We start from the raw sequence: 21,253 nt of genomic DNA, 5'->3' as shown, positions 1-21,253 counted from the left end.
ATGCAGTGGAAGAGGTCAGCAGTGAGGCTGTCAGGCAGAAGGGGAAAGGTTGGTGGAAGACACACAAAAAAAAGAGTCTCAGCTGGCTACTTACAAGGTGTCCCGCTGGCATCCTGCCGACAGCATCAGCTGTTTTTCAGCGTCAGCTCTGAACCGACAATAACATCCCAGCAGGTTGTCTCATTGCGTTGCCAGGGCACGGCCAGTATTATGCATGCTTAATGGACAATTAAAATCCTTTGCTGCTACATCTCCCAGGCCTTTGATAAGGGGCTCCTCTGACTTCAACTCTCTATACTCTGCCTCAGCAGGAGCTACCATTGTCTGTGGTGTATTAGAGGGCTGCAGTGACTGTAACAGGTTCATTTATCTCAGCCGGGCCTCCTTAGACATAGCTGTTGAGGCTGGCCGCAGACTTGGAGCAGCAGGAGCTGTCCAAGGAGGTATTGGCTCCTTTCTGGCCAGACAGGACTGATCACCGCTTCTTCTTTGCCTGTAGAGAAAGACCTGTAGAGTTCACCCCCCTCCTCACCACCACCTCCACCTCTTTCCTCCTGTACAGCTTGCTCACCTTCAGTCATACGTGAGAGGTCACCCCTGGGTCATTTCAAACATACTCCTCTCACTCGAGGAGTTTTCATTGATTCTGCTTTGCTTCGTTGATCAGTCGGTCACAACTGGATGGGCAGTCAAACAGTGTGACGTGCATTTTTAGTGGTGAGCTATTTTTTTCACTTTAGTAACTTAAACTGATCTTCAGGACAGATTAGCTGGCAGCCGATAGGGCTCCTGTGGAGGATTTACCATCATTTCTAATCTCCTGATAACATCTACTCATGAAGTATTTTTATTTCTATTCAGCCTATATTAACCCCATCTTCAAATGTGTTAAACCGTGAGGCTAAGTTAAGATGTGAGCCAACAATTTTTACTTTCACCTTGCTAATAAACTCAAAGAAGGGTATAGATCAGCGTCCTCATATTGACCATGCATCAATTTGGATTGCTTTGTATTTGTGTGCAACTATCAGTCACTGGAAAATCTGTACGGACTGTGCAGCAATTCTTAATTACCTTCAGGGAGTTTTCATAACTGTTAGGTCTCCTTGGGTCCCTTTGAACTCACTTGGGATGATTTTATTGTGTCCATGGGGAAAAATGAAAATGACCCATCAACCACCTGACATTTAATGCCAACCTACATCCATTTTGTTTTTGCCTTGGGGGTAGTTTGTACCTGTTGCATATCTGTTCCGTCCCCTTGAGGTTTTTTTTTGTATCTGTGAGGTAAAAAAACATCTTCAAGGCAAGTACGGATTAATGAGTATCTTTGGGTATGAAAAGGAGCTTAATGTCACCAGATATTTTGTACCGATTGCGCATCAATTGGCCTATGCCGTGGGGATGTTTCATAGCAGTTGTTTCCCTTTAGGTAAGTTTCTGTTCCCTTGGGGACGCTTTTTTTTATCCATGGATTAAAAAACCTCCCCAGAGGAAGCATGAATGAATGTATGGTCCTTTTTTGGGTATGAAAAGGAGCTGTTAACCATCAGATGTTTTATTCAGACAGTTCATCAATTTGTCCTTGCCTTGGGAATGTTTCATAGCTGTTGGAACCTTTTGGGAACTTTTTTGTTAGTGTCAGGTTTGAAACATCCCTAAGGCAAATAAATATAAATTGATGCATAGTCCTTTTTAGGGTACAAAAAGCAGCCGTGAACCAAATAGGAGTGTATATAAATTCATAAAAAGCTTTGCACTTAGTTTTCTGTTAGGAAACTTGGCTGTAAATAATAATAATAACTAGAAATAGAGCTCATAGAGCGCAGACCTCCACCAAGGCAATAAGGTCATTGATGCATGTCAGCTTTACTGTGGATGGTTTCTGGCTGCTGCATGTTCGCTGCTGACAGAGTGAGGAGCCATGTGGGAATTCCAAGTTGTCGCATCAATGGTCTGGTATTGATAGAAAAAAGTCCTTCAAAAAAATCCAGGATCCAGATGGTTCTTTGCATCACTACTAAAATCTAACCATCTGTTCATTGTCCTAATACGCACCGTGTCTGAAAATGTCATTCAAATATGATCATAACGTTTTGCGATATTTTGCAGACAGACAGACCCACGGTGACAAAAATATAACCTCCTAATAAAAGGTACAAATAAATAAAATAATAAGGCATGAACTGACTGCCAACTAGAGCAGGGGCTGCAGGCCTTTAAAACAGAAGCCTGCGCTGACAGCTGTTTTTTCCCCTAGATGATACAAGCTAATTTAGATTTTTTTTTTCTCTGTAATTACTACAAAGCACATTTCAGTACATTTACTGAAATATTAAAGTACTTAAGAAGTCACAGTTTTTATTTTGTGATAATTTACATTTCTGCTCTGGATCCTCTCCTGCAGATACACCAGTCAGGCTTTTACTGTTCAGTAGGTTCTGGTTTCCTGGTTCTGCTGATTCCATGTTGGCTGATCCCAATTTTCTTTTTAAGAACTAAAACTGAATTAATTTAATTTCAGTTTAATTCCAGTCCAGTTATTTAATTTGCACCAATTGAAAACAAATATGATCTTGATGCACTTAGGAGACAAAACTCAGTCAAAATTAAATTAAAATAAAATTTAAAAAAATCCAAAGCAATCCAAACATATATTCTGATTTCTATCTAGTTGCTTACAATCCAATTCACAATACAGTCAAATTCAGCTTACCATATAATGTAGATCGATGAAATGTTGTCTGTCCAATGGCATGGAGTCATAAACTGTGTGGCAATTCCACCTCCTGAACAAGCATGTGGCGACAGTGGAAAGGAATAACTCCCTTTTCACAGGAAGTAACCTCCAGCAGAATCAGGCTCAGAATAAACAATCGGACTAATTTTGTAAACTTTCCTTTAGTCCAGCAATTAAATGTAAGAAGAATTCACCGTAAAAGGAAAAAAGTCCTGCAGGTTCATTAATAAACTGATAATAAGAGGATTATAAGATTGTCCCTATTTATGCGTGAAAGCATATACCCCTAACCATTATCAGATCAATTTGCTAAGTTCTTAAACAAAAACTGAAAAAAGTGGGAATTTAAACCTTTAAACTTAAATGGTTAAGTGGCATGTTCTTGGTAGGTTTTCTGCATTTATTTCAGCCTGACTTTGCCACTTAAGGTCATCAAGAACCTAAAGCTACGCTCTGGGAGCTGAACGTCACATTTGTTCTGCTCGTTAGAAAACTGGCAGACTCAGAAGTTCCAGATCAGATACAGTAGTGAGTGGGTGAGTGGGGGTATTATCTGTGGGCTTTACAGCGTTCTGCTTTCACGTCAGGCTAGCTGAAAACACAGATACACACTCAGAAAATATCGCCCAGCTCTGCACTTTCCTCTGACCTCTCTCCCAGAGAGCCACAAAGAGTAGACTGGATACGTCCTGCAAAGACCCAGGAGGTCTGTCGTATGCAGCAGCTCTACAATGGCCACTGCCTGGGGTTGGGCAGGCAGGCTTTGATATTACATGGGTCACACAGAGAGTCTGGGCCTTTTAAACTCACTGGAGATCCCTACCTGCCACTCCCCTTCTGGGATTCTCGCCCTCCCCTTGCTCTCAACGGGCAAGCATAAATTCTTTTTCTTGTTTGTGCAACCGCACCGAAAACATATTTTAGCTTTTTATATGATGCTCAGAGCCACTCAGGAACCTCAAAAGAGTGTTGGGCTTTCTATCTTTTGAGTTTCAGTTGTGAAAATTGTCCTAACTCAATCTGAAGTTCCCTGTCGCTCAAATTCCTGCCAAATCCAAAGAAACAAAACTGCCCTGAATAGCATCCTTTACTCCCTCTGACACTTAAAGAGGTCGCCCAGCTCTTAGATAACTGACCTTTTATGAGTCCTCCTCCATTGTGTCGCAACGGGGGTCATGAGTCCAATGGACTGCTTTATTGTTCTGTGGCAGTGTTTACAAGGCACGGCGGGCTGTTGTGGGGTTGGTAGTATGTCGCAGTAGACAATATAAAGTCTGTCGGCTGGACAAAATGGAGGACAGGTACTTTAGGTCGTCAAATATGGTCCTGCGGCTTTGCCATATCTATATTCAAAGTAACAGCTGGGCATTATCAGAGGCATGGTTGGGTAAAATGTGTTTACTTTTGCTCTATTAGTGAAATGAAATGTTTGATACCACTGTAATGTTTTTCTTTGTAAATAGGAGCCCTAAAGAGATTCATGTTGTGACAGGATGACTTGAAGGATTTTAACTATCCCAAAATACAACAAACTTGCCTTTATAGATGGAAGCTGCCTAAATTTAGAATGTTTAGACAAAATTTGTTAAATAGATTTAGGAAAATTATACCAAGTGTTTGCTCCATGTCCACATTAACATGGACAAATTTGCAGAAATTTTAATTTTCTGTTTTCTTCCCCACCTTGCATTCATATTAAATCGTGATTTTTATTTTGTTCCCAAATAGACACATTTTAATGTGCATATAACATATTTTGCACAAGCTTTCTATTTCAGCTCTGTTCAGGGTTGTAGCTGAAAACAGTTACATTCTTTTTCATAAGAGAACTTGAGAAATATGTTCAAATAAAAAAGCATAAAAACAAACACCCAAATGTTGTAGGAGAGTGATGGCGATAGTTTTGGATCACCAAACATACAGGGGTTGGACAATGAAACTGAAACACCTGGTTTTACAGCACAATAGAGCTCAAAGAAATAAAACAGAACAACTTTACTGTACAGCGTACAGCCTTCCTGTTATCTGCTCAAAGTATTGCTCTCTCTGGCTCACAGCCTAAATAGACCATAAACATATAGGGGTTGGACAATGAAACTGAAACACCTGGTTTTAGATCACAATAATTTATTAGTATGGTGTAGGGCCTCCTTTTGCAGCCAATACAGCATCAATTCGTGGCTCTTGATACATCACAAAGACTTGCTGTCTTGGTCACAGATGTGCCAGCAAGACGTGCACCAACAATTTGTCCTCTTTTGAACTCTGGTATGTCACCCATAATGTTGTGTGCATTTCAATATTTTGAGCAAAACTGTGCTCCTACCCTGCTAATTGAACCTTCACACTCTGCTCTTACTGGTGCAATGTGCAATCAATGAAGACTGGCTACCAGGCTGGTCCAATTTAGCCATGAAACCTCCCACACTAAAATGACAGGTGTTTCAGTTTCATTGCCCAACCCTGCAGACTAGTTGTGTACATCATGTTCCAGTTTCCTGCAGCATTCATTAGGAAATCAATGCCTCCCTCATTGCTCACCTTTTGTGTCAGTGCCTCTCCTTGTTTTTTTTTTTTTTTTTATCTTAAAACTGGCTGTATATCAATACCTGCTGTCATGTCAGACCGACTTCGGCTTGGGCGCTGCGGCTGTCACACTCGGGTCAGGGACGGAGGGCTCAGGGGAAGATGGGAGATCTGAGTGCAAACAGTCTGTCTCTGGATTGTCACTGAGGGAGGGGACGCTCTCCCTGTCCCTGTGAGGTTGAGACCGCAGGATAAGAATGTGTTTGACATTGCTTGTAATTGTGTAATGTTTGCTCTGTTGGTATCAGAGGGGGCCTGCATCAGCAAACAGGCATTAGATTGTCAGTTCTGTGTGTGTTGGGTGGTGCACATGGTTGGCTTAGCATTCTTTGGAGAAACAACTAGAAGTCCAGACTGTGGATGTAGTGATTGTATTACACCTAGTTTCATCACAGCATTGTTAATATGTGAATATATGGTCAAACTTAATGGTTCAAATTATCCTTAACTAATTTATGCAGTAGACTTTACCTTTTCTGCTTCTATCCTGCCTTGACAACCCCAAAAGCTTTCATATTCAACTTCCCTCTACACTGACTTGCAGAGGTTTACATAACCTTTGAAACTTTCTTTATTTTGGCACATTAAAAATTCAATGTGTTTTATGTGAGCAAGGAACTTGAAGGAGAACGATACGTGGTTTTTGACATTTTTTGCAAATAAATTCGGAAAAGTTAGCCATGCGTTTGGGTTCAGTCCCCTAGGTCAATAATCTGGAGAAACACTATTTGCTTTTAAGAGTATGTCTCTACCAGCTTTGCACAGACTGAAAAATTTGCCCATTCCTCGGATGCAAATTAGATCAAAGCTCAGTCAGACTGGATGAAGAGTACCTGGGAACATCCATTTTCAAGACTTACCTCACATTCACAGCTAAATTTAGGGCTGTACTTTGACTGGGCCATTCCAACACACGAATATGCTTTGATCTAAACCCTTCCAGCCTAGTTATGGCTGTATGTTTAGGGTCATTGTCCTGCTGGAAGATGAACCTCCGCCTCAGTCTCTAGTTATTTGCAGACTCTGATAGGTTTTCATCCAGGTTTGCCTCTGTATTTTGCAAATCAGACTTTGGATGCACTTCTTCCAGCAATGGCATTCTTTTTGCCATTCTTTCGTAAAGCCTAGATTTTGGAAGCTCTGTTTATTATTTGGGTGATTTCTGCAAGAAGCTTGGTTCTGCTGGATTGTTTTAAGGGTTTCAGACCAAAGGGGAGCAATTACAAATGCACGGCACACTTTTCAGATCCCTTTTGTAAAACAACTATGTATTCCTTTATTTCTGCTTCACAATTATCCATTAATTTGTGTCGGTCTATCACATAGAACCTTAGTAAAACAACTTTTTACATGTTTATGTTTGTAAAATGGCAAAATGTGAAAACCTGAAGGGGGTGCGAATCATTAGCAAACTTAACACTGAATCCCAGCATTTCCTCCACTGCTGGTGAACCTTCACAATGACGTAATAAGGCACACCATCAGCAGCGCTTGTGTGCTGATGAGAGACTCTGATGGAAGTTGTGCTCTTGTGAGTGTATGCACACAGGGAATGGCCTTGGCTGAGCTGCGTAGATAGCAGCAGTGGACAGGTCAGTTTGTGTGTGAGTGTGTTTGTTTGCTTTGTCCTACCCTGTCTGAGTCAAAGAGCAGCAGAGCCTGGCTGCAGTTCTAGCCCTCTGTCCTACATCACATGATCCATGCAGCATGAGAGTAACCTGATGGGTGTGTGTGTTTGTGTCTTTCTCTCTCTGTCAGTGCGTTATAGCCAAGGTCCTGGCGAAGTCTCCTCCTCCACCGCTATCAGTCACCACAGCAGCAACAGCCAGTCGGTGCTCCAGCAGGTGTCCCCAGGAGGACTGGACCACAGCCACAGTCTGCTGTCACCTGACGCCAAGATGGTGAGTGAGCACACCTGGGCCTCCATGGTCCCAGATTAGATAAGGCATGGCGTGTATTCAACATAAACCCTCAGCCTCTTCTCCCATGGACCCTCTGCTAACAATTATCACATTGTACCGCTCTGTTTGAGCTCCGATTTTAGCAGGCAGCCTTCACCTGAGCAGGCAGGCATGTTCATCGCTCTGCCAACAAACCTCACAATGACATATTCTGTTCTTATTGATTAAATGCCAAGCAAAGAAGAGTTGAAGGTGGAGAAATGACGCCACCAATTGATCATGTCCGATAATCTTTTTGCATCTATAGTTCTTTAACCTCTTCTGTAGTAAATTTTTTCAGTCAAATGATTTTAAAGAACTCTTCAACAGTTTAAAACCATCTGTAATTTTATTACACTGGCTGCTTTTTCACTCACGTATCCCCAGTCCTTACACCTGACCCATGACTGCTTATTGTGCACCGTGTGCTTAAAAATGACTGGCTCAGAGAAGGACTAAAGGAGGAGTGTCATGTTAACAATATCCGCAAGCAGAGGGCCGGCTTTTTCTTAAGGAAGCTGTACGTGTACTATGATCCATAAAGGAGTTCAGCTCAGAGTCCAAAGCAAATGTTACTTATGGAGACAATAAAGAATATTCTATTCTATTCTGTTCATAATATACTGAGTAAATATGTAATGGTTTTATTGTATTCAGACAAATATTCTAAGCAAAAATTCATAAGATGATCTATTTGTTTTACATAAAACAGAATTGCAACAATTATTACTATTAGTATTAGTAGTAGTAGTGGTAGTAGTCATCGTAGTAGTACTGATATTAGCTGGTGAATTATTTGGACTGTAATGCTTTGGTAACCAGCCTTAGGCAGGTTCTTGTAGAAGGTTGTCCTTAGGCAGGACCACCTACAACAGAAAAGACACACATACACTTAAACATGAATGGCGTTTAATAAATTCAGTTAAGCACATTTTTAAAATGTTCAGTGGGACCATATCCTTAATTTTCAGCTGATTCCGCAAAGTGTCCCAATCAAATGTGCTGCTTGTAGCCTGTCAGCTCTAGGTTTGGAAACAGTGTTACTTTAATGAGTGTGATGGATGGAGCTTGTATACTTTCCATACCATGACTGTTTGCACAAAAAGAAATATTTCTGAGCAACCAAATTTTCTTTTCTGAAAGTGTCGTATCATTCTTTCAGCCAGCTGAGTAGCAGCGTGCAGGAACATGTGAGGCAGGGGCATCGACGTGTTACTCGGGCATCTTATTAAAAGGACTTTGAACTGTAGGAACTTTTTTAAATCTTGATATATCCTGATATTAGTAAACTGGTACAGCTGTTAGTTTCGACCAGGTCAATGATTATGATTAAAACAAAAACCAGAACCTGGTTTGGTATAACATAGCAGAACTAGATGCAGAAATCCAACATTTAAAAAGCAGCAACAGGTGGTGGAGGGGCAGCTTCATGTTAATGCGGTCATTCCTGCACTTTCTGTGCCATCTCATTAGAAGGACTTTAAGCCACAAGAATAATATGATGGGAACACATAACATCTTGATAAAAACTATATTGCTAAAAGTATTTGTCTACTTTTACATTTAGAGGAACTTTGATGACATCCTGTTCCTGATCTATAAGGTCCAGTTTGTTGATGGACCTGCAGTCGCCAGCAATAGCAACTTTAACTATTTTGTAAATATCTTCCTCAAGGTTTAGGAGTGTGTTCATAGATAGATGAGGAAACCAGAATTGCAGCCTCTGCAAGGTGTTTAAGAAGGTTGAGGTCAGGACTCTGCAGAGGCCAGTCAAGTTTCTCCACACCAAACGTTATACACCTGCAGCCATGGAAGTCATTGTAACATCAGAATTAATTGATTATTGTGTGATCTACTACTTTTGGCGATATAATGTACCTTGATATTAGAAACTAGCCTTTGCCAATATATCAAAAAGTTTTTAAGAAAGCTCAAAGATCTGATACAGGATCTGAGAGGTACACCGTCCTTCACTTGATCATCTATCATTTTCCAATGTTTCAGCAAGTAGCTGTTATTCCCAAAAAGAGAATAACTTTCTTGATGCTAAATACTAGCTTGCAGCCTAAAAGTTTTTTCATCAGTCAGTTATTTTCTACTGCTTCTTCCATAGTGGGTCATGGGGAAGCTGGTGCCTATCTCCAGCCGTCTATGGGCAGGAGGCGGGGTGCACCCTGGACAGGTCACCAGTCCATCGCAGGGCAACACAGAGACACACAAGACAAACAACCATGCCCACACTCATTCACGTCTAAGGACAATTTAGAGAAACCACTTAACCTAACAGTCATGTTTTTGGACTGTGGGAGAAAGCCAGAGTACCTGGAGAGAACCCACACATGCAAGGGGAGAACCTGCAAACGCCATGCAGAAAGGCCCCTGACCGGGAATCAAACCCACCACCTTCTTGCTGCAAGGCAACAGTGATACCAACTGTGCCACCGTGCAGCAGAACACAGTTTTTTGTGTTCTTCAGAAATCAGTTTAAAAGTGAATAAATTGTGTCTTAGGGACAAAAGTTCAGTTTAAAACTAAACCATCAGCTGTCAAAATGTAGACATTTCTTCATGTCTCGCGTTTAGCAGCCATTTCATCCCTGAATGATTCATGGATCAGTCTAGTGGCTTAACTATCACTACTCTCAATAGACTCAGTATGTCTTTACATCCCTGCTGTTATTTTGACAGTTTTTCCATTTCTTCTAAATAGTTTGTTGTTATATATATATATGCATATTTTCTACATTTTTATATCCACTACTCAGTTGCACATTTCATTGAATCTGAGTATGCTAGTTTGAATAACTCCACAGTATTTTTCTCTTCTAGACAATACTGTTTCGGGCGTACCAGATGCTGGTACACCATAATTTCCTCACTGGTGGACAATAAAGGCTAATTCTATTCTATTCTATTCTATTCTATTTGATTCTTGTAAAAAAGAAAAAATAACACAGACAAAAACACTGCCCTGTAATTTACAGGTACAAAGCTAGACTGAAAAGTAGTAATAAACCTGCAGTACAAAGACCTTTAACACAATTATTTAAACCATCATACCCAAACAGTTTATCTCAAATATTAAATCGTTGGCCTCTGTTTAAACTGATCTAACTTCCCTGTCAGGACACTTCCGCCTTTCCAAGAGGGTTTCTGTGAAATGAGGGCCGAGATTGTGCTGTGAAGGTCTACATTGTCATTTTTTTTTTTTTTTGTCATATTCAAATAAATGTATTCAAATAAATGTGACCCCAACCGATGGGAGGATCCACAGAGATCTTACTGTAAATCTACCGAAGCAGTTTGAACCGTTTGCAACACAAACTCACACACTGACTTCTTTTACGTCTGTTTCTTATAATTGTTTTTCTTTTTATGAGATTGCTGTGCGTATGTACGATCAGTTACACAAGAGAAATGTTAGATGAAAGAATCTGAATTGAGTCAACATTTGGGTCTGCTGTTTGTTTAGCAGACAACATCTGTTTCACTTTGAACATGGATTTACATAGGAGACACTCAAGCTCTCATAGCGAAGTGCTGTATTCATCTGAAAGCAAACAATACAGCAATAAAGTTTTGTTGTATTTCCCTCATCTCTCCCCAGATTTCAGGGTCAGGTGGTGGACTTCCTCCGGTCAGCACGCTGACAAACATCCACAGTTCCCACCACAGCCACCAGCAGGCACAGAACCTCATCATGCCTCTGTCTGGAGTCATGGCGATAGCACAGAGTAAGTCCTATATGACCTCCATATAAACAGTTATTTTTACATTGATTGCTCAGTTTAAGTGCTGTGTTGTTGTGGTTGTATCAGGTTTAAACACATCACAGTCTCAGACGGTGCCAGTGATCAACAGCGTTGCGGGGAGCCTGGCAGCCCTGCAGCCGGTGCAGTTTTCCCAGCAGCTCCACAGCCCCCACCAGCAGAGCCTGATGCAGCAGTCTCCCAGTCACATGAGCCAGCAGCCGTTCATGGCCACAGTCACGCACTCACACAGTCAGTAACACTGCTTTCCTCCTACCTGCAGCGATGTTTGGTGTCGGTGTTAAATCCTTCTACAACAGGGACTACCAGCACGATTTGGCATTTGCTTGTGTTAAGTAGGTTAGGATTCATCGCTAAAACCCAATGATGGCCAACTGCACTAATCCTCCCCACCGTGGGGACCCTCAGGTTTCATAGTTCATAATATTATAGGTTCCTCTTTTCTCTCCAGGTTGCAGCTACCGCTTAGTTGTGTAGCTTTACAGTTTACAACATGGTAAAGCATTCTTCCTGAAACATGGTACATATGGTGCGTTCAATTTGACTTCTGAGCTCCAAAGTGTCAACTTGCAAGTCCCGTACAGGAAACATTATTTAGAACCCTTGCCAAAGTCAGACTCCATCCATCCATTCATCCATCCATCCATCCATCCATCCATCCATCCATTCTTCCATCCTACGTCTCTTCCTCTGTGAAAAGGATGGAATTCAGACATGAAATGTATAATCGCAGTAAATGATTGACATTTTGTACTTCATATATCACGTGATACCAGTTGCAGTCTTATTAGTGTACAATCTTTGTTTGTAAGCATGTTCCTTTAGTGTTTGAGGTGCTATAAACCGTTATGCAGTTTTCCAACTAAAACTCATTCAACTGAGAAAGTGAAGTCATTTCCAGATCTGCCTCTCAACTGCTAAGACAAATTATTATTAGTCAACCCATCTCTTTGTTTGGGCATTGGTTTCTCGCCTTGAAAAAGACAATACTGTTTTAGCATCTCTCTAACAAGCAGCACAAATAGGTAGATCATAAATCCCGTGCCTATTGTTATATTGAACATAAAGGACACTACTTTTGCAGTTTTTCTATCAAAAGCTGTTTCAGTTCTAGACCAGGGCTGGTTCCAGAGACATTTCTCAACTGGTGCTCCGAAAAAAAATGTATTCTCACAACCAGAGAGCCACCAATAAACCATAGCATTCCCTTCCATGGTTGTAGTATGAATTTCTGTAGAGATTCATAAACAAGAAAACAGAAAATCTACCTAAATGAAAGTAAACAACAACAGTCTGTTTTTGTGAACGCTCTTATCAGTATCCACAAGCATTGAAAAACACTGCACAATTGCAGTGTTTTTAATACTGTGGGAACTGTGGGAGTTATACATGTTTCAAGCAGGATTTATAAAAACAGTTGTGGATATTAAAAGATATTATGTTGGCGGTCGCCCAGGAGCCATTTATTTATTTATTTACTGATAGTAAATTGAATTTGTCTAAAGCCTAAAAACATACTTCATCCTTGAAACAAAATATAACCGATTAAGTTTAATAAATACTTACCATTACTTTTATTTTGATTTGATTGGTTTTGAAACATAGGAAACAATACACTTTCTTGATTGGAACAAGGCCAAGTGTGTCCTGTACGAATTTATAGAAAATGGACAACTTTAAAAAGAAAAGATGCATGGTTTTCTGTCTGATGAAGTCAGAGGGAAAGAAAATAAATAATTAAAAAGGAAAAATCATCGCTTGTACCTTTAGGGCCATTCTGTTGTGTAATTTCTATGCAGATGTTCAGATAAACAAACTGCTAAAGCTAGCCTTTCAAAATGTCTTTTTGGATAGAATCAAGTCATAAGGAATAACTGTGGCTTAAAGAGCCACAGGTTGAAGACCCCCGATGGTTTCAGACTGATACTGAAGATTTTAAAGGGATAGTTCAGATTATTTGACAAGAAATCTGTTTTACTCAACAGGTAATCTCTATTTCATCAATTTCAACAAGCTAAGAAAGTTTGGTAACATATTGATTGATAATAGCCTCTCAACGGAACCCTAGTGTAAAAAGATCTGGACTAGCCTTTTGAGAGGCCAGGACAGACGATAAAAGTATTAAATACAAACCAAATATAAGCAAAAAATATGTACTTTTTTGATCTCCTATTGATTGCATATCTAAAAAATATATTTTTCACTGAAAATGTAAGTGTTTATGTTAATGAAAGTTGTATTTTACACATTTTATTTATGAAATTACATTTTTTCTCCTTTTTTGCAGTGTATTCCCACAAACAAGAGCCCCCACAATATTCTCACCCTTCACGTTTCCCCTCGGCCATGGTGGTCACAGACGCCAACAACATCAGCTCCCTCAGCTCCATGTCCTCAAGCAAGACGGTGAGTCTTCTCCTCTGACAATGTCATGTCTTGCAGACCATAGTTAGATTCACCTTCTGACCTCTCTCTCGTAGTGATTATTTGGGGTATTTCCATGAGAATCAGAGTTCAATTTACTACACATTCTTATTTTAATTCCTTAAAAAAATCATCTTTCATACTCTGAAGTACACACCAACAGTAGGAAGTAGACAAAGGCAGGTAGAACGAGTGTGTGTGTCATGATTTTCTGTTGACTTTTTTAATTCCTTGTCATGTTAGGACGCTCCCGTAAACAAGATGGTGCAACTCGGGGGTCTCTCCTGGGTAAATACTTTACTTTATTAGTTCAGCTTAAATGAGTGAAATCCAACTCAAACCCAATCATTTAGGTCAGGGTAGCTGTGCACACTAACCCTTTCGCTTCTTGTTTGGGGCTGATGTGCAAACAGTCCCAGACAAACAGACTAGATGGATGCATGGATAGGACACTCCTCACGATTCCTATTTCCTCTGAAACAGCTGTCCAATCAGTCACATGCTCCCTCAGCCTGAACGCCTCTTGATTAATGCTCCCTCTTTTCCACTTTCATCTTCCTGGTGAGAGTCACCTCTGTGATCAGGAAATGAGACCTGTTAATCAAAGTTCTGCAGCTACTTTCCTCCATGCTACAGTGGGGCTGCAGATGAAACGAGCCAGGTGGACGGGGGGAGAAGTTTTTTTTTCTTGTTCCTTTTGGTAATTACACTTCTTCCTCTTTCCTACTTCTCCCTCCTCTCCGTGATCGCTCTAGCCTGAAATGTTGTCCATTCACACGCTCAATTTCCCACGCTGAGGCATAGTTCTCGCTCTGTACTCAGCGACGATGATGGCAGCTGAGACTGGGTGCTCTTATGTGTTTTGTGAAAGATGAATTAAGCATGATCAGGTTTGAAAACATTTATTGTTTATAGCATGCTGGAGGAAAAATGAACAGAGCTGTTAACCTTTGATAAAATAAGTTGTAAAAGTTGTAAAACCTTTAAAACACATAAACATGTTATTTGTGCCTGAAATGACTCTTACTATTATTCCAAAATTAGAAATTGCAAATATTTCCTTAAACTTTTAAAATTTTATGTTTGATTTTGTTTCTTCTTGTCAGAAATACCCTTGAAGTGTGACACTGAGGTTTCACCTAAAACACGCATAAAAAGTATAAAACGATTAAAAAAAAGGCCTTTGATGCATACTGCATGTATAGAAGATATTGTTTTGTTATTTATTGATTATAAAATACCACCTTGTGCTATAAAGTGCTTCAAAATACAACATATACAATAGAATACAGTACAGTACAATGCTGTCTTTTACTGTACAATACTGTACTGTACAGTATTGTATTGTGTTGAGTGTAATGTATTGGAAAACACTATACAATACAGAATTATATCATACAATACTGAACTGTAATATATTTTATAATACAATAAAGTACAGTACTGTACTGTAAAATACAATATGTGTTGTATTGTATAGTATATTCCAATATATATTCTAATATAAAATATATTGCCATATCCAATATATTTTATACTACAATAAAATACCAGTTTTTTTCTATTGTAATATACGGTACTGTAGAATACAGGATTATGCTGTACTGTATTATTTAAAAAAGGTGTATTTCCATTATATTGTATATCAAAATAATGTACATAATGTATTATACCATGTAGTACAGCACTGTATTGTATTTCATGATAGATTACAATAATATCTTGTATACCATAAAGCAGAATATAATTATGCACTGTATATTGTATAATACAATATGAATGTGTTGTGTTGTAAGTTATTACACAACACAATGCAACACAATACTGTTCTGTGTTTTCTAATACGATACAATATGTGTCATAAAGTGAAGGGCAAGCCGCTACTGTATAATATTTAACTGAATATCACAGTGAGACATCACAATACTTCGTAATTTTGTATTATAATAGATTTTACATTATTAAACAGTATACAGACACAAAAAAGGAAAACGTTTTAAAAAATATATCTGTAAGTCTAAGTTCACCTAAACTGGTTCATACATTTGTAATGTAATTGAAATTTATTGAATTTAAATGTATAAATAGCAAAATGGCCCTAAGTGTTTTTAATTTTCGTGTTTTATTAAGTTACTTCTTAAAAACAATTTTACATTTTCAGAAGACTGGACATAGGTTTATTAATGCAAAAATATTTATAATATTTAATATTTAAAATTCTCTACCTTCTTTCATTAAGAATCAGTAATGTTCTAACATATTATCTACACAGTTTCTTTAACAAATTAGTTCCCCAAAAACCACAAATGCCAAAGAAATAAAAGACCATGAAATAAGAGTATCAGAAAACTTTTCCTCCTGCTTGTTCAGCATCAATGTCTGGCATTTCACATACTCTTCTTTTTTTAGTGAGCAGTCAACAGAAAAGCCAGGTATTTTCTTATCAGGAAGTTACTTGGACTGAACTTCTTTCTCATGCAACAACCTGCATGTTCTGGGCTTTAGAGCACCCACTGTTTACCTGGAGCCCTCCATTATACACGGGTCTGCTCAGCGCTCACCTCTGCTCAGAGCACGGCGTCTAATGACTCAGGTCTTGGCTGCAGGTCAGCTTTATCAGGTGAGGCTGTTTGCTGGCTGCGGGGTTGCTCCGGGGTCAGCTGTCTCCAAGGAACGGCAGGTGAAAAATAAATCCCTCAAACAGTCCTGAAGGGGGAAAGAGAGTGGAAACAGGCTTTTCAGAGTCAGGGGAAGAGGAATGGGGAATGTATTTGGTCAGGTGTGGCAGGCTGAGGTGGAGGGGTGGTTTAAAGTAAAAGCAGCAGTGAAGCAGAAATCCTGCATTTGCAATTAGTGGAGATGTGTTAGAATTACAACTTTTCCCTCTTAAAAACATGAAAAACACTTAAATTTAAAAACCTGCTGGTGAACAAGTAGAAGAATAACCTGATCAGCTCCTTTCCAGTTTATTTAGCACCTTACCACACAGAATATTAATAGTTTGTGTGTTATCTATCTAAAGGCTGCCTCCAGATGCTTGGATTGAAGCTCTGTTTACTGTTTAAACAGAAGGAAAAAAATCCTCTAAATGCAGCAATGTGGCGTTCAAGTCTGGGCTCATGATGAACAGATACTCATATATGTATCATCTCTTTTACATGCACTCTCCCCACCTTTTTTTTTTGTTGTAGGCCACATCGTTTCTTTAACCAGAGTCAAGCTTTATTAGTTTATGTGTTTAAACATAAATTAACACAAATCCTCTTGAAATCTTTTTTAAAAGCTTTGTTTGACATCAGGACATCCTGGGAATGTTTCATTGAAACAGACCCTTCATTTTTGATATATATCTGATGCTCAGAGTCAGTAGTTGATCTTAGATGGGGCTTTGTAGTGTACAGGGTGACGCCATGAGACGGTGGCCAGATTCTTTTCCCTGCTCATGCTTAAGACTGGCATAAATTAGAAAGCAGAGGCTAACTGTTGGGTAAATAAAAGGTGCGGCATCAGATACATTGTTTTTAAAGAGACTAAGTGACCCTGAGATGCCACTCATTGCTGGGGTTCTCTAACAGTGAGCTTTGGTTATGTTTTTTTTTACCTCTCCTTCCATCGTTCTCACTATGCATAGGGGCAAAATAAACTTGGATGCTCGTTTAAAGCAAGATTCTCGCATTTATGATCGTTTTTAGCATATTGATTGTAGATATGAACAGGTTGAAGTAAGTAACACTTTTGCTGACTCACTAAGCTACATCCACCTTGCTTGCATGGCATGTTCTCTTGTCTTTCCTTTTTTGAACATTAACTATAAGACAAATGAGCCTCTGTGTTATATCATATTCTTAAACAGGAAGTCGTTGACTACTAATTAAAAGTCCCTAAACACTCTGGTTAACAAATAATGTTTGTATTTTAAATGGTTTCATAACTTTTATTATTCATGTTATGAGTGTAAATTACTGGGGATTTTGTCATAACAGTTATTCCTTAATGTAGCTTGAGGTTATGCTGTTACAGCGAAAGTTGGTTTGTATTTTAGGGCTTTTCACACATTTTACACAAGTAATTTCTATTTCTTTCTAATACATCCTGTAAAACTGTTTTTTTGCGCTACTAATAATAAATAATAATAATAAAAACTGTTTTATTATTGTTGTTATTTTTCTTACACGCATCTCACTCGTTTTTGCTGCCATCAAGTGGTGATGTGCAGCTCAAACTAATTAATATTGCCTTGTTTAGTAATTCTTAAATTTTAAGCATTTTTTACACTTTGTAAAACTGCAATAAACGAGTGAAGTAAACTCATGAAATGTTGACAAGTTCTCAGTAAACTGAGCATAGATAAACTTCAACATTGAGATCTTACAGCTGTACTGAACTGAGTTATCAGTTTACCTAATAAACCCCTCTGCTTATGCATGTAAAATATATCCAGAATATATTCATCTGCATATGTGTTTTATGTGATGCAAATTGTCTTTGCCTGACTTCTGTCTGCTTTTCTTTTCTTTTCCAGTGTCCTCTTCAAGCTTGGTGAGAGCATCCAACTGACTTCCCCGCTGCTCGGCAACTGGAGCACATTTTTCCACCCTCTCGCCGAGGTTAACATGACAACTGTTAATGGCCCGCAGCCGCGTGCTGGACGACGAGTTGGTCAACAAACATGGAGAAAAAGCGGCGGCGGAGTGAGCGAAGCTGTGGAAGTAAGACATGGGGCACAGAGTCTAGATGCACCTCTGCAGCACATGAATGATCAACAAGGATGTTTATGATTCAAACTCAAATCTTAGAAAACAGTGTTCAGTTTAAAGAAAAAAAGTCATCTTCTGTTGTCACATAAAGGAACAAAAGCACCAGAATAAACTTTGTGGGCCTTAATAAAGGGACTGGGATGACTTAAAGTGGAAATATGAAGACATTAAAAAGAGAGGACTAGGGACGCCTTGTTTGCACGCGAGCGACCCCTTGTGACAATCACAATGACTACTATTGATCTTGTGCATACATTTCTTACTGGTCTTTAAAGGAGTCTTCCATGTTTTTCTTTCACACTGAGTTTACTGTACCAGCATTACTGCAAATGATTGCTTGGAGTTGTTCCTTGTGTATACTGTGATTTGAAAAGACTTTGACAATCTCAAAAGGACTATGCAATGCTTTGTATAACTGGATTCTGCACAAAACTCCACACACTTGAGGTTGGAAAGGAATATGCACTATACCGCTGTTGTATACTGTTGATAAAAGCTTTAAAAATAGCAACAAAAAAAAAGTTGAGATTTGCATGTGTGACAAATATGCCAAACTGATTTTTGCCTCAGTCTGGAGAGGGCTGACTCACTTTTTACACATTGAAAGCGGCCCTTCCCTTCCAGTCCCTTGGAAACCTCTGACTGTTGTTTGCACACAGGCTCTGATGAATATCAGGAATGGGACTCCAGCCACCCTGTATCTCATACCCACTTCCTGCCAACAACGTAAAATAGGACAAATATTGTTAATAACTCCTCGTCATGAATCACGGCTCACCATTAAAGAGCCCATCCTCCTGAATAGAAAAAAAATATTAGCAAGTATTCCAAAAGCAAACATGAAAGAGGGACCGTGTTGTGACAGCCGGAGCTTAAAGATCATGCAGGAATGCAGGGAATCTGTGAGGTGGGCACATATATGCCTACTGTGACAGTATTACAGTGTGTTCAGACAGAGAGCATTTCGCACCAAACCTGGGCAATAAAGTTTATCACCCGCATTCAATTTCCCTTTCACCATGACTCGACTCATCACTTCTGGACCCATCCAGTCTCCTATTCATTATTAGGTCATCATGTAGTGGTTATTGCATGGTTGGTTTTGTGACTGTTATTGGCATATCTGATCAGAGGGCACTCGGACCTGTGTGACCAGACATGATTTCTCTTTTTTTTTTCTCATAATGTATTATTTTTGTACAAAACTGAAATCAATCGTAAATCATTATTTATACGTACTGAAAACATATTGGTATTTCAAGTAAAAAGTTTTTTCTAAAAATAATACATGTGTGGTTTTTATTTTGCATATTGATAAGGATATTTCATGATATGATTGATCTTGATTATTTTTATTTTTATTATATTTGTCAAAAATCAGAGCAGTAGAAGAACATTTAGGAGACAATTGACAAGATTTAGCTTAGCCAGACACCATACACCACATTTATTGACTCCTTCATTTAGAGGATTTATTTTTTCACTTACTTTCACTTCTGTTTAACACTTTACACACGGTATTTGCATCAACCGCCCAGGCTGGCAAACCAAAATTAAGCCATGTTTGAATTCCGGTCAAGGGCCTCACAAAATCATTCCGAGGGCCTCAAATGGCCCCCGGCCCGCACTTTGGACACCTCTCCTCTAGATCTTCCAGAAACCTCTGTCATGGTCTCTTGTCTTCAGCTCAGTCCACAGGTTTTTTTTAGGATTTAGGTCTTGGGACTGAAGAAGCTTAATTTTGTGTCTGGTGAACCATTTCTGTGTTTATTTGGCTGTATGGTTTTGGTCATTATTCTGAAGAGCCAATAACAACCTATTTTCAGTTTTGTGACAGAGGCTGCAAGATCGTTGTTTTACCAGTCCTGATATTTTTATTCTTCCTAATGCCATGTACTCTAACAAGGTTCCCAGGATGTTTAGAAGGGAAACAAACCCACAACATCACAGATCCTCCACCATACTTAAATGGTGTGCTTAATATGCTTTTCTACATATTCATCTTCTGTTTCACCTGGAATAATTTTTTTTTTTTCCCAGTCTCATCTGACCCACACTCATATGCCTTATTTGAATGGCTTGTTCACTTGTCTTTCCCATTAGGTTACATAAAGTTTTCAAACAATCTAGTTAACTTTAAAAAGTAAAATGTAAATTAAGACACCTTTAGTTGCTTTGTTTGTTTTGAAATTGTAAGAGGTGCCTAATATCCCCCCGCTGAATATATGTACTGAAAGTAAAGGTGAGATTTTTACAATTTTTCAATACTAGATTATTCTACTTCAATTTTAAAGGCTTTTTGCACATCTTTACCAGGATGGCAATAAATGTATTGTGTCAGATTATGCTACTGCAGTAAAAAACTACTTATTTAAAGGTTTTTGAAAAAGATTTTTTACTAGGAGTGCCATAGCTGTAAAGAGAACTATAACTATGAGAAGGTAGCTCAGTTTAGATTGTGTATAACCTCCAGAAATATGTTGTGAAAGCAACATTGCAGCTGTGTGGATCATAGATCTGAAGTGCACTTTTTCCTTTTGGGCAGAAAGTTCAGTGACCCTGAATAAATAGGATATGTTACCAGTGCAGAGTTTAATAGAGCTCCCATTGAAATGAGACATCTCTTTTGGTGTTTTAGACTGAGGTAATTGTCACCTGTTTAAGTTTAATACTTAAGATGTTCTTAAACACACATAAGTTAAAACTGTCACTGAGCTCAATTCATTTTGATGTTATAATTATTATAAATTTCTGTTTATTTCAAGCAGCAACAAGTACAACTTTGTATATAAATAAATCATTGTCTTAAATACCTTTAATATCTGGGCCCTGTTTATCACCAGTACTCTTTGGATTCAACTCTTTACTGAGTGAGAGATTTCATTACTTTACATTCCTGTGTGCATGTTTTAAACCTTCTGTATTTTTCCCCCAAGGAGTCCAGACTTTTTTGTAAGTTTTCAACATTGTCTTGCACAATTGTTTTTCTAGGCTTTCTAAACAAGTTTCTATTGGATTTAGCGGTTTTTATTGTCCT

General features: G+C 38.9%; 1 protein-coding gene across 2 annotated transcripts in view; it reads left to right on the top strand.

Moving 5' to 3' along the window:
• hnf1ba (HNF1 homeobox Ba) overlaps nucleotides 1-21,035 on the top strand; it is a 28,321-nt gene extending 7,286 nt beyond the window's left edge. The window contains exons 5-10 of one of the 2 annotated variants that reach the window (XM_047392365.1): nucleotides 7,085-7,227; nucleotides 10,873-10,999; nucleotides 11,084-11,266; nucleotides 13,323-13,441; nucleotides 13,703-13,747; nucleotides 17,982-21,035. In XM_047392365.1, the coding sequence (XP_047248321.1) occupies nucleotides 7,085-7,227; nucleotides 10,873-10,999; nucleotides 11,084-11,266; nucleotides 13,323-13,441; nucleotides 13,703-13,747; nucleotides 17,982-18,002 (638 nt within the window). In that variant the 3' untranslated portion in view covers nucleotides 18,003-21,035. The remainder of the gene's footprint in view (nucleotides 1-7,084; nucleotides 7,228-10,872; nucleotides 11,000-11,083; nucleotides 11,267-13,322; nucleotides 13,442-13,702; nucleotides 13,748-17,981) is intronic. The other variant, XM_047392366.1, reaches the window with a different exon arrangement.
• The last annotated feature ends 218 nt before the right edge of the window (nucleotides 21,036-21,253 follow it).

The sequence above is a fragment of the Girardinichthys multiradiatus genome, chromosome 18 (assembly GCF_021462225.1).
Source record: "Girardinichthys multiradiatus isolate DD_20200921_A chromosome 18, DD_fGirMul_XY1, whole genome shotgun sequence".
Classification (NCBI taxonomy): domain Eukaryota; kingdom Metazoa; phylum Chordata; class Actinopteri; order Cyprinodontiformes; family Goodeidae; genus Girardinichthys; species Girardinichthys multiradiatus.
Note: the sequence above shows the minus strand (reverse complement) of the source record. Positions and strands in the feature narration are given on the sequence as shown.